General features: G+C 35.2%; 1 protein-coding gene across 8 annotated transcripts in view; it reads left to right on the forward strand.

The window, feature by feature from the left end:
• Positions 1 to 13,906, forward strand: part of LOC126964795 (homeobox protein homothorax) — a 321,561-nt gene that overhangs the window by 190,751 nt on the left and 116,904 nt on the right. For 4 of the 8 annotated variants that reach the window (XM_050808059.1, XM_050808060.1, XM_050808063.1 and 1 more), the window contains exon 10: positions 13,497 to 13,654. In XM_050808059.1, the coding sequence (XP_050664016.1) occupies positions 13,497 to 13,654 (158 nt within the window). The remainder of the gene's footprint in view (positions 1 to 13,496; positions 13,655 to 13,906) is intronic. The other 4 variants (XM_050808061.1, XM_050808065.1, XM_050808064.1 and 1 more) reach the window with 1 other exon arrangement.

Below are 13,906 nucleotides of genomic sequence, written 5' to 3' on the forward strand. Positions count from 1 at the left end.
TTAGCGTGACTTAAAATTTACATAATAATCACCACTTTCTTAGGTTAGCTTAAATGAAAATCTATATCTAAAAACAGTATTAAGTATATTCCTTATGTATTGATATATTATTTGAAAATTATGAACCGTTTGATTGCGAGATGGAGTCACTTCCAATTTGTCAAATACAACAAAAGTTCGTTGTTCAAATCCATTATATATTAACAATCTTATATACCTACCTAAACCCTTAACTTTAGTCTGAAACTTTGAAAAAAAATTCAAATAAATTAATATTTATTATTAACGAAAAAGTATTAACAATATCTATAATACATATTTTTAAGTGATGTATTTACCGGAATGCTACAACTTCTATCACTGGTCATAAAATTTAATGATTTAAATACCCTTTTAAAATTTACATAAGACCAAATTAAAGAAAAAAGAATATTACCCAACCATTAAGAATTCTGACAGGTTACTAGTTAACTATAATTATAAATTAATCATTTATTTCCTCAAATATTATAAGATAAACAGCAAAAATGTGGAAGAATATATGAATGTGTGTTGACCGTCCATATTCTCAAGCGCCACGGTATGTTGACCATCCATCAATTTACCTACACCTGTATAGGTAAATATCAAATTTTTCGAAATGACCTTTGCAACACCCGGACAAAGTCTTTAAAAATATAAATTATTAAAATGTTTGAATTATCGCGTCACACAGACGGACAAAAAAACGATACTAGTAGGTATAATGTTACAAACGTGTACAAGGATCTCATGAGAGGGCCGGTGTTCATAAATACGGGCCGCACACGCTGCTAGAATTAATGCTCTCCTGGTACCGACCGGTTGATGCTACCAGGCGTAGGAGGCTCTGCGGGCGATTGGCAAGCGACGCTGTTCTTTATTTAACTACTAAGTAATACTAGGCTTTATTTGATAGGCTGTGCGATTAAATCAAGTTATATTGCCGGGCCTCACGTAATCAGAGTAGTTTTGAATTGATTTCGTGAACATTGACAACGAAACACATATCCTATTACAGCTTTTCCAACGCAGTTCCAATTTTAAATCGAATATGAATATATAAGAGTGGTATGTAAAGTATACGGGAAGCGAAAACTTTTATTTGGCATGATTAAAAAATATACCGAGAAATGCAGAAACCTAAAATATTATATTATGTTAGATGTTTTGTAACTAATACCTAATACAAGTCATAAGCATTTAAATAAATCATACAATCATCGTGTTTGTACTGATAATATCAAACTAGAGGACACTTAGACTGTTGCCAACATTTTTAAAAGTCAAATAATATATCAATACAGATTATATGCAAATATTATATCTCTTTGAACAAAAACCTCATTATTGTTCAGTTTTAAATTCATTTATATATGTAGTTAATTTATTGTATACCAAAATACTAAATAAATCAGGTCGAATATATTTCAATTATGAATAAATGAATGAATGAAACTTTTATTAATAACAAACACAAACCACACAGAATAATACAACTAAATAAGACATACAGAGGTAAAAAAAAATAATTAAAAACTTATAGCATCAAAATATACAAATCATAAAAAAAAACAAATGTATGTATGTAACATATTATAGTGATTATCTTAATTTAAAAGTACTGTGTAGCAGTTATTGTTATCAAAAGGAACTGACTCAGCGTCATGTTGCATTGGAATAATACAAACACAGCGCTGATTTTCAGCAGCCCACTGGTGACTCATTGAGAAACTACTATTGTTAAAAAAAATATTTAGTTTTATTAAACGTTCCATAATAAAAAAAAATGATAATTAATTAAATATAATTGTTTTATAAATGCTCGAAATTCCAGCATCGCACGACGAGCCACAAATTCAACTTTATCATCTTAAAGCCATTGGCTGAGCGACGATTCCAAAGCCCGGGTTTCAAGGAACTTCCTTACACGTACTTATAACCAAAGTGTCTAATAAACCTTTAATAAAAATACACATTAGGTACATGTGTGTAGGTAAGCTTTTTTTCCAGTAGGGGTAGGCAGAGACCACTTCTTTCCACTTGCTACGATCCTTACACACTTCTTTCGCTTCGTCCACTTTCATTATTCCTTTCATACATGCTCTCCGGTTTTGGGTACTCTTGACCTGGCCTTTTTTCAAGACGTCCCTGATTTGATCTTGAAACGTCCGCCTAGGTCCACCCCTTCCAACACTTTCATTCACACTGGCCTTATACACTTTCATCGTCAATCGTTCTTCATTTATTCTCTCGACATGTCCAAACCATCTCAGCCACCATACATCACCATTCAAAATACAAAGACGGCGAAAATAATATTTTTATTGCTTGTTTGTCTTTCCTATCTCAAAATATTTGCAATATTTATATGATGAACCTACTATATTAAAACGGACACATGGTAAATAACCCTTCCATATTCCGATAACAAAAAGCGACGGCATGTAATTGAACGTATTACAAAAATTTGCATTTTAATAATATGTCAAATTGGAATCAAACGCCGCGCTCACGCCGCTGATAAACGGGCGTAAGTTAATCAACCCTCTAATGCGATAGATACAATATTGTGTTCAACTTTTCGTTCAGGGGTATTTTATATACATAACGTTGTGATTCCAGCAAATAAATAATGTTAGAAATGTTTTTAATACTTTTTTTACTTGTAAAATATACGGTAATATTTTATTTTTAGATGTGATTTTTATATCCTTAGTAAGATTTACTCGGAGGATTTTACAGCATTTTAAATTTAGGTACAATGCAATATAAATCTAAATTCTCACCTCAAAACAATAAAAAAGTTAGCATTATATAATTAACAGCCAAAATATAGTTAATAAGACAATCTAGCTTTAATTTATCCTCTTTAATATTTAATGATCCTACTAATAGTTACCTCAAGAATGGCAACAGAATTATAATTCTAACTCAAATTACCAAAATACACAATCAAGAAGCAATTAATGACGTAACGATTCGCATTTCGTCGCTAAAACGCTCACGCATAATTAATTTCAATACTCAAACACCATTTGAATTTAATTAACAGCCAGCCATTAATGATACACATATAAAAACATTCCCGATATTAAATATACTTAGCGCAAGATAAAACTAAGATAACTTTATCTCGGAGATAATTAGGTCGGTTAATATATTTTAAGATTTCGGAATCGGACGCAAAGTACCCCGTATCTTGTTGAAACGCAAATGTCCCACTCGACTTAATATATGCGATTGCAGGGTTAACTCAGATTTGAAAAAATAAGACGGAGCTTATTACTGAGTGACGCTAAATGGTATAATAATTAAGAGTAATCTTTGCAATTTACTAAATGAACTCCAAGCCATATTGTTTTAGATATAGGAACATGTTTAAGTAATCTGATGATACACAGAGTTGTTCATACCTGTAGATTATTCTGTTCATAATGTTCCATATCATAATATAGTTTCTCGTCTTTGTATGGTTAAAAATATCTGGTTGGTGTGTCTATAATACATAAATAAATAACTGGATTAGATGTAAAAAACATTGAACTCATAACAAAAAAAAATGCGTGCAATTTTTTGTTAACCTTTTTCTAGAGTGTTCGAATATATCTCTTCTAAACTATACCAACATTATACGCCTTCATTCTATTATAACTTCAAAGGGAAAAGGCACTTCCTACTATCGAAATTATCATGCATTGTATCATAAAATCATCATATCAGCCGAAAGACGCCCACTGCTGGACAAAGGCCTCCCCCATACATCTCCATGACGATCGGTCCTGCGCTGCCCTCATCCAACCTAGGTTGGTTGTATCATAAAATGGCATCCCAAAAAAATCATGATCCATCTATATGTTTGTGTATCTATAACTATGGTCCCTCGACTTAAAATTCAAAAATCACCGCTCGGGGTGAATATTAAGTAATGTAATTTTGTATAATATTGCACAATTAAAATTCAAATTGAAATCAATGCGCGAATGAACGGCTATTCGTCCGCGGGGTGAGAATCAGAGCGGGTAGGGGGGGGAGGGGGATGTAATCCCTTAATGTGCGTTTTGTGACGCAAGGGCTGTCGGGGTAGCTGACGTCACGACATGGCATTTTAGCATATTTTAGGTTATTATTCTTTCAAAGTCAAAGTTAAAGTCAAATAAACTTTATTCAAATAGGCTTAAACTCAGTGCTTCTGATATGACTAGTATTATAATATTATGTTGAAACTAATCAACCTGCCCATTAGGCAGGGCGTAGCAATTACCATCAGCTGAACGTCCTGCTCGTTTCGTCCCTTACTGTCAATAAAAAAAATAGTAAGAAAACAATATATACATTAAACTTAGAATGTTGCCAACTAATCAAGTAAATGCATAAATGTTTTGCGAACAGTAAAGGATCACTTATCTTATAAACATCAGCAATGTGGTGTCCGCAATTTTATTTCAGCTTCTTATCAATAAACGTACTCAAGGAAAGCATCAAGAAGTGTTAGGGATCGTAAAAAATTAAAATAACGCGCGACGGATATGCGCAATACAGCCTCCATTGATAAGGCCTGCGCTGCAGATATCATCAAATCCACTTAGAATACTTTAATAAACGAAGCCTTATTTTAAAGCAAAGATATGTTTACGGGGAAGTGTTGTCGTAATTTTAAAAATTACGTTGAATAAAAGACATATTTCCAGATCTATGTTCACCATAATGTCTTTATCTTTTTAGTAATCTTGGATTTTTTAGCATCTTCGTATAATTTTATTACATTTTTCTTTTTGAACCGACCTAAATTAAACATTCTAACAGTGGGAGGCTCCTTTGCACAGGAAGCCGGCTAGATTATGGGTACCACAATGGCGCCTATTTCTACCGTACCTAGTGAAATTACTGGGCAAATGAGACTTAACATCTTATGTCTGGAGGTGACGAGCGCAATCGTAGTGCCGCTCAGAATTTTTGGGTTTTTCAAGAATCCTGAGCGGCACTGCATTGTAATAGGTAGGGCGTATCAATTACCATCAGCTGAACGTCCTGCTCGTCTCGTCCTTTATTTTCATAAAAAAAAAAAACAGATTACTGACAGCTTACAAAAGTTCCGCCTGTGACATCTCTTAATATCCATCTAGTTAGCTTATTAATAGGAATGCCACCAAGACATCAACATCAGAATACTCTCAAACAGTTAATGGGCTATAAAGGCACCCCATAACTCGCCTATCTGCGGATCATTCCGAGTGTTATTCCGGCGTAATTGGCCGTTCCGGTCGGAATTCTCAATTGTAGATATTAAACTAATTTTCAATGCGTTGTAATCGAGAGAACGTGATCCTGTCTGGAGGGCTTAGACGAGGTTTTACTGCTATAAAGTTATTAAAAGGGTTAAGTATGAAGCTAATGCTTCATTTAAATTTAAAACATATTGCTTCTTATGTGCCTCGTTCTAGTTTTCCTATCGTTTAGCTTGAAACTTTTATCATTTTTTCAACTTTATTTAACCATAGACTTAGTAGCGTATAGACACCATTACCAGAGGGAGGCTCCTTTGCACAGGGTGCCGGCTAGATTATGGGTACCACAACGGCGTCTATTTGCCTGCCGTGAAGCAGTAATGTATAAACCTTATTGTGTTTCGGTCTGATTGGCGCTGAAATTACTGGGCAAATGAGACTTAACTTATCTTGTGTCTCAAGGAGACGAGCGCAATTGTAGTTCCGATCAGAAATTTTGGGATATTCAGGAATCCTGAGCGGCACTACACTGTCATGGGCAGGGCGTATCAATAACCATTAGCTGAACGTCCTGCTCGTATCGTCCCTTATTGTCATAAAAAAATCCCACACAAATATAGGAGATAAAGATGAAAGAATAGGGTAATAAATAGGTAGGTAGCCACTTGTATTACGAAAAAAGTTTTTTTTTATGAAAATAAGGGAAAGGATTTTTTTTCAGAAATGTAGTAGCTGGTCCTCTTATAGAGTACCTACCATTCCGTATTACCGAATACCACCTTCGCACGACACGCCACAAGTTAGGATATCATCCTCACTATCTGGATGTGTGGCGGTCCTCCACAGTGCGGTTTTCAAGGAGCTTTCTTCCACGTACTACAAAGCTGTGGATTGAGCTTCCTTGTGCGGTGTTTCCGGGGCGATATGTCATGAGTACCTTCACAAAAAGCGCGTACACCTTCCTTCATGGCCGGTGACACTCCTGTGATACCTCTGGTGTTGCAAAAGAATGTGGGCGGCGGCGATAACTTAACACCAGGTGACCCGTACGCTCGTTTGTCCTCCTTTTCCATAAAAAAAGAGTAGGATACTATTTTATATAGTAGCGTTGGCAACTCTTGTAGTATACAAAGTTATTCTTAGCAGTATCCATCCCTGCTTTGTGTTAATAAGTTTTCCTATTATCGTGCGCAAAGTTCGATTTTGCGCATGCATTTACGTTCGCAAAGTACCACACGTTGCCACACGTTGACACGAGCGTGCGGGAATGTTTGAAAATAATTATAGTGGTCGAACTTTGCGCAACTTATTAGGAAAAATAGTATACGATACTCGTGCGCACGTAGGTCATCGCTACTTTGCGCACTTGCATCGTAATGTACTATTTTACATTATACTAGTTCGTTTCTAGATAAAGTGTTGTTAACTTTTTACCAACAAAAAGACAGATTTTTCCGAGTAACATTTTCTAATTTCCAATAGTAGCGATGTCCGCCATTGCTCACACCCCAGAACGTCATTACGTCACCCAATAAGCCCACGAAATCCTATGCAATACCCTCAATCTAAAAAACAAACTCCCATCAAACAACATTGGTCTCTAGCACACTCGAAATAAGAGTCACGCAGGATGTACACGCGTCTTGGTGATAAGTCTCCCGTTACGGGTGCCAATTTTAATTAGCCCCTCTTCGCCCTTCTTCCTCCCCCTCTGTCCAGATAAGGGTGTTTGCAAATAGCAATGCCTACAAAGAAGCCAATCCATCAAATGGGAACACATTACCACGCCACGACAAGAGATTGCCTAATGTATTATATCGATGAAAAATTTACTTCACAATATCACATCGTTTATATTGTATTTTATGCTTTTGAAATACCATCCTCGTTTTTTAATATCCATATTGATTGTTTTAATTGTATAAATCATAGCTGTCTTTTTAAAACCCACGTTAATAATAAAAATGTATGGAAAACCAGGAAAAACGCATTTTACCACCAGTGGGAGGCTCCTATTTCTGCCGTGAAGCAGTAATATGTAAACATTATCGTGTTTCGGTCTGAAGGGCGCCATAGCTAGTGAAATTACTGTGCAAATGAGACTTAACATTAAGATGTTAAGTCTCATTTGCACAGAGACACTTATGTCTCATCACCTTGAGACATAAGTGTCTCAAGGTGATGAGCGTAATTATAGAGCCACTGAGAATTTTTGGGTTTTTCAAGAATCCTGAACGGCACTGCATTGTAATGGACAGGGCGTATGAATTACCATCAGCTGAACGTCCAGCTCGTCTTGTCCCGTATTTTTATAAAAAAAACCAAAGACCAGTCTTCGCCACTAATAATCCCAGTATAGTTAATTTCATCAAAATTTGCAAAGCTATTTTCTAGATCTCAAACATATAAATATTGCCCGTTTAATAGGATAGACGACATAAACCTTCCTTGAACTATAACTGTAGATACTTTTAAAACGTATTTTCAACTATACTTAAGGGAAGTAGGTACATTGAAAGTTTATCCTGTAATAAATCAGTGCAAAGTTACATTAACAATAAATAAATTTTATAAAATACAATCATACTGAACATCGGCCCATTAATTTTTTCAAGACTTTGTGAACCAAACGTAAATAAATGGATTTTTACATTTAAATTATACAGCATTTTAGAAATATAATATCGATAATTCCCACGATGTCCCATCACTACTGGAAGCGTGCGTGGTCGATTGCCGTAATTCGATAGCCCCTGCACTCGTTTCGGCCTGCACTAATGTCAAATGCGATAAATCTACTGACAAGACTTGTCAAAAGAAGACAAACAAAAGTATCTTGAAAATATTCCTTAAGCTCTATTTGGAACTTCTGTTTCCTTCATCAGGTCTTTCATATTTTAATACCATCAGCTAACCGTCCTGCTTGTCACGTCCCTTATTTTCATAAAAAAAAAAAACAAGATCAGGGAAAATAACCAAGGAAATTAACTACAAATGGTAACACAAATCAATTATTTTCATCCCTTTAACGGATGGGTAAAAGTTGCTGCTGTGTATTTACCCTAGAAGTATCTATAAGCCCAGTTATTTCGATAGGCACGGCATCCATCGAACCAAAACACAATGCTTGCACCTATCTGCAGAAAAAGGAGTCGTTTTGGTCAAAAACCTTCCACATCTGTAGAATTATCTTTATAACTTTTGTCCTTCTGTCTATCTTACAAAAATCTGCAAACAACAGAATAACAGGAGCATAAATCAATATTTTATAACGAGTACCCCAATTATTTGTGAAATAAATGTAACCACGCAAACAAGCAACCCCTGTTTGGTGGTGAGATGCGTGCTTTGGCAAAGGGGTCGTGGATTCGGTGTCGGGTTACAGCAATCGGCTTAGAAACGCCATGGGACCGCGTTAGATTACCTCTAATAAGCTGTTTCGATGTTATTGAACTCAGTTCACACAAATTCTTATATAGAGTGATATTTCCTTGTCATTAGAAAAATAATAATTTATAAATTACAAAGGTCACATAGGTTGCTGAATTTACACGAGCATTATATAATTCAATCGGTACCTCCTAGCGTAAAGCAATCTCGACCTTGAATTACAAAGCTGTATTGTAAATATAGTTGTTACAAAACAACTTGCTATTCTTTCTTGTTAGTACCTAGACTAATAGAGAACATTCGAAAAATCCTTGCTTGTCTACATAGAAGCGTATTTGATTGATTGGGTCATTGAGTAACTGAGCGATATTATGTTGACAGTATTTGGAAATAATAAGCTCTTAAAGTAGTCCAGCCAATGTCTTTTTTTCCAAGTGGACGAATAAAACAAAATATAAGCTCCATCTTCTTAAATTTAATTATTTATTATTCCTACAATACGGAATACACTAAAATAAATAAAAAAAAGACCCTGTCGCGCAAATGTTGTTATACCTACCAACAAAAAGCAAATGGCCAATTTCATTTAGCAGAGTGAATGTTGACAGAAGCGACTATAGAAGATCAAGAGAGAGCTTGTATGAAGGAGCTTATACCAGAGATCACAGTAGTGATCACCACCGAATTACAATCATCTGCAAAACACTACAGAAACAAGTCATTTTTACAGTTTAGTTGAAATTCGTGATAGAAAATGAAAAAAATGTTTATTCGAATCAAACATTGCAGCAAACACTATGCAGAAATCCTGTGCTAATACAATATTAAGTTAATTACAGTCTCTTGACTTTTCACACGAGTCCCTATTCATGTTTGTATACATTCATTTGTGGAGCATTAGGGGTGCTGGCTATGTGTGGGTGCGTTAAGATGAATTAGGGGATTACAATGGTGCATCGTGCAACTGCACTCTGATTTAGCACGCTGATAATATACAGGTTGTGCCGTTTTAAATTTTAATAGTTTATTTTTCTTGGTAGTTATAACAAAATATTCGCGACAGGGTCTTTTTTTATTTATTTTAGTGTATCCGCATGGTAGGAAAAATGAATTATTATATTCTGCTAGGGAAACGTCTGCTGCTTCACAAATATAAGGCCCATGATTACGGAATTCGTCTTTAGCATCTAAAATATATTACGACGCACTCCAAGCCCTCGTTAAAAGTTTAATTTAAATTTTTGATTGGCTATTCTCTCATAATAACATTGGGTTTATCGTCTTTAATCTACCACAAAATTTCAAATGTCCCATAAACTAAGAATCTAAACATAGAAATTACTCAATAAAAATAAACCTGTTGTTTTGTTGAATTTAAAACGTTTTATTGCATCTCCTACACCCTATACACGGGGTAACGCAATGCTAAGGGGTAGCGGGTAATGGCCTAAGAGTAATTTTATTACTTTGCCCCCATTACCATCACAATGGCACTGGTCGCGATATGCAGACACTCGATGCGTTTCATCATTGTCAGTAATGTTATCGGCATCCTATTCGTAGATGGATTCGGTAGTTTTTCATTTATGTAGCTTTTGAATTGTCTGGGTCCAAAAATTGCTCCTTGAGGAATGACTAAGCTATCTTATTAAGCATCACTCAAGTTAAGAAGAGCAATATGTTCACGTAATATTAAGTAATATACCCTGCTCAAGTGGCGACACAGTGATTGCATTCGTCATCTTGAGATGTTAGTCTCAGTAATAACACACCGCGCCTGATATCGGTACGCAAATAGTAATCTAAAAATTTTTCGAGATAATCGATATTATTTGGTAAGCGATACTCTGATAATGGCTTAACGAAGCACAAAACCACTTGTCACACAGATCCATCGAGACACTGAATACCTTCAACGATGCATTGTTTTTATTATTTATTCTGAACAGTAATTCAAACGGCACGAGCGAAGCCTAACTTGGAATTCTCAATAACGTGGGTACAGCGTTAAGAAAGAAAAGAATCGAAAGAGAATCAATTTAAGTTTTTTTAAGAATTACAAAAGAACAAAAAAGGCATACAAACAATTGGAGCGTGCTGCCATTTCTTTTTTTTATTTATTAACTCTACTAGGAGCGCAGAAATAAGACGAAGCTCACACCCCGTTTGCGCTGATTCGATTTGTTCCTTCTACGATGAATATTTGATATGACTCAGTGCACACTAATTTGTTTATCGTGTACTACGCTTTTGTTCTCGTATAAAACGAGTACATTCCTGAAGTGAAAATAGGATTAATTATTCAGAAAAACAAACGTAAGTACGCTTTGTATCGAAGCAGGAACCGAAACGAATTCTTTTTCTATTTATAATGTAGAAAATTAACTGCTGTACCTTTCTGTAGTCCTGTATAAGAACGTGTTCTGAGCAACACAATGCAGGAAAGCTTAGGTTATTAATATTTTACAATTTTATGAGCCTCCAGAACTGTAATATTGTATAGTGTTAGTACTCCAAAGTTTTTGACACATAAACTGTCCTTAAGCAATACTTTAGGAGAGTTTATGTGTAATTTATAAACGTGAAAGCTTAAGACTGACTACATTAAAGGTATTCCGATTGCCTGACCTAACCGTATCCCTTAAACGCATTGATGTTTTTACTGTTTTGCTGATATAACCACATCAAATCTTGGTGTTATATAGAAAAACATTAATTTTTTGTATTAAATGTTTTATTTTTCTACTTGTTATTAATATTAATTTAAAAATTTCACCAGAAAATATGATTTGCAAGTAATAGAAGTTACAACGGCATTCTCAGACTCAAAATATACGGAAACATAAGCAAAACGCGAAACATAACAAAATTCCTAAGCAGACACGTATAAAGCGACGTAGCAAGAATTAATTAACCGTATATACACGAGATAGGAATCAGCGGTGTGGCAGGTGATTAAATAAATACTAGTTGGCGTTTCTAATTAATATGCCAGACGCATAGATGATAAGCGAATGTCGAAACGTCTCTCGTGGTTCCTGTTCTCCTGGTGTTGCGATTAACACGTTATAAGGAGCATCTCTCGAAACTTTGTAGCGATCGCTGTCTGTTCGTCACATATATACAACAAAAACATCTTTAATAATGGTAATAGTACATACGTATTGACTCTGATGATGGACAAAAAATAACTGCAAGACGGACGAATGAGCAACAGAGGGCGCTGTAACAAAATTACGTAAAATATTTGTAAGCTTAGAATTCACCATTTTGTTAGTGACTTTTTACTGTGAAAGCGGTAATAATTATTCAACACTTTTTCAAAGTTTCAGTTAACTATAGGGGGTCGGTATATAGTTATAGACTTCCCGTAGCATGAATCACTTTATTAAACACCTCTTTAAAAAGTCTGCGGGTTAGACCATAAAATTAGAACATTACAGTGATCGTTTAAATCCTCTATTATCATCTCCTACCACGAAGGTCCAGTGTGCAGTGGTATCATGAAATGCTAATGACTCACGCCGGTGTATATTTTGTTCATCCAATAATTACTTAGCTGTTGCGATATGAACAACAAAATCATGCTCAATTATCACCCGTTCATCTAAATGCCTCTGTAAATTTTCAGCGTTAAAAACTTCAATTTCAACTTGCAAATCTTTGAATTTTGTATTCAGAGACTCAAATTTCCCTAGTTTTAATGTCAACTCAGCTAACTCATGACTTGTTTTAGACCTTCATTACTAATGAGTTAATTAATGCCAAGCGTGGCTGACAGCTTATGACTTGTAAATTAAAATCGGTTACAGTAACAACAAATTCGCTTACCTTTTCTATGTTGCTGTATCTTCGTTAAAGATGTTTTTTATATGCGCTTTATATAGTAAATTGTTAGTAAATAAGTTTTTTTATGACAGTTAGGCACGAAACGAGCCTATTACAACGCAGTTCCCTACAGGATGATGCAGATGTTAAGTCCCATTTGCCCAGTAATTTCACTAGCTACGGCACCCCTCAAACCAAAACACAATAAAGCTTACACATTACTGCTTCACGGCAGAATTAGGCGCCGTTATGGTGTCCATAATCTAGCAGGCATCCTGTGCAAAGGAGCCACTGGTAAAAAGTGCGAATATTTCACATTTTTGCGATCTAAATTGGAGAAAAAGTCGCTTGCTTACGCTGCCTTAACTATTTGATAATGCAATGCCAATTTCCAAGTTATCGTCACTTATCAGTCAGTATACAAATGCATCTAATTCGCATGATTTACGATGTCTAATCGAATCTATTTTGTCATTCAAAGATACAATCGAAAACAAATTGAGTTGACTTCGCGAGTAATTTAAATGCCTGTTTGTTATCTGGGAGATAAGATACTTGTTATAAATCGACATACCATACTTCACTTAACATAGGCATAGCTTGACATCGTTCACTTGTTCATTTGCAGTATTTTTTTTTTAAATTAACGGTAAGATTTATTTAACGAACAGTTAATGTACTTTAGTACTTATCGCTGAATAAAAACGATTTCTTCTCACAAATTTCTACAGATATAATTAAATTTGACCGAACATAATAATGCTTACACATTGCTGCTTCACGTGGTATCCATAATCTAGCTGGTATCCTGTGCCTTCCACTGGTAAGCCGACTATTATAAAAATAATTCTCTCCGTAAAATTGTTTGAAGGACTCTTTAATTGTGAGGTGGTACGTCTATAGACACGTAGGCTAGAGTAAAAACAGATTACACTACAAAAAAGCTATGCTGTACGGAAATTACGATTAACGATTTGGAATAACTCTTTGTCTTATAATCCTATACAATCAAAATGCATTATATTGTTACAGGGGACGCTAGTAACGCGAGTATCGGTTCAGGAGAAGGCACGGGAGAAGAGGATGACGACACAAACGGCAAGAAGAATCAGAAGAAGAGAGGGATCTTCCCGAAGGTCGCCACCAACATCCTGAGGGCGTGGCTGTTTCAACATTTGACGGTGAGTCATGTAAGCTTTATGTTTATACTTTTTAAATTTATGATGACATAAGTAGTGTGTGCGATGCTTAAGTTGGTGTTAGTCATACTGGTATTTTAGATATATAATTTACGTACGTTATGTTGGCAACCATAACTAATCAAAAGAAACCGCAATAGCTCCTTAACAAGGTTTGTCTTAATTTAATTACAAATTGAAGTTTATAAAACTTTCAAAAAATTTTTTTCTCATGAAAATACGGAGCGAGACGAGCAGGACGTT

This window comes from Leptidea sinapis, chromosome 6 (genome assembly GCF_905404315.1).
Source record: "Leptidea sinapis chromosome 6, ilLepSina1.1, whole genome shotgun sequence".
Lineage (NCBI taxonomy): Eukaryota > Metazoa > Arthropoda > Insecta > Lepidoptera > Pieridae > Leptidea > Leptidea sinapis.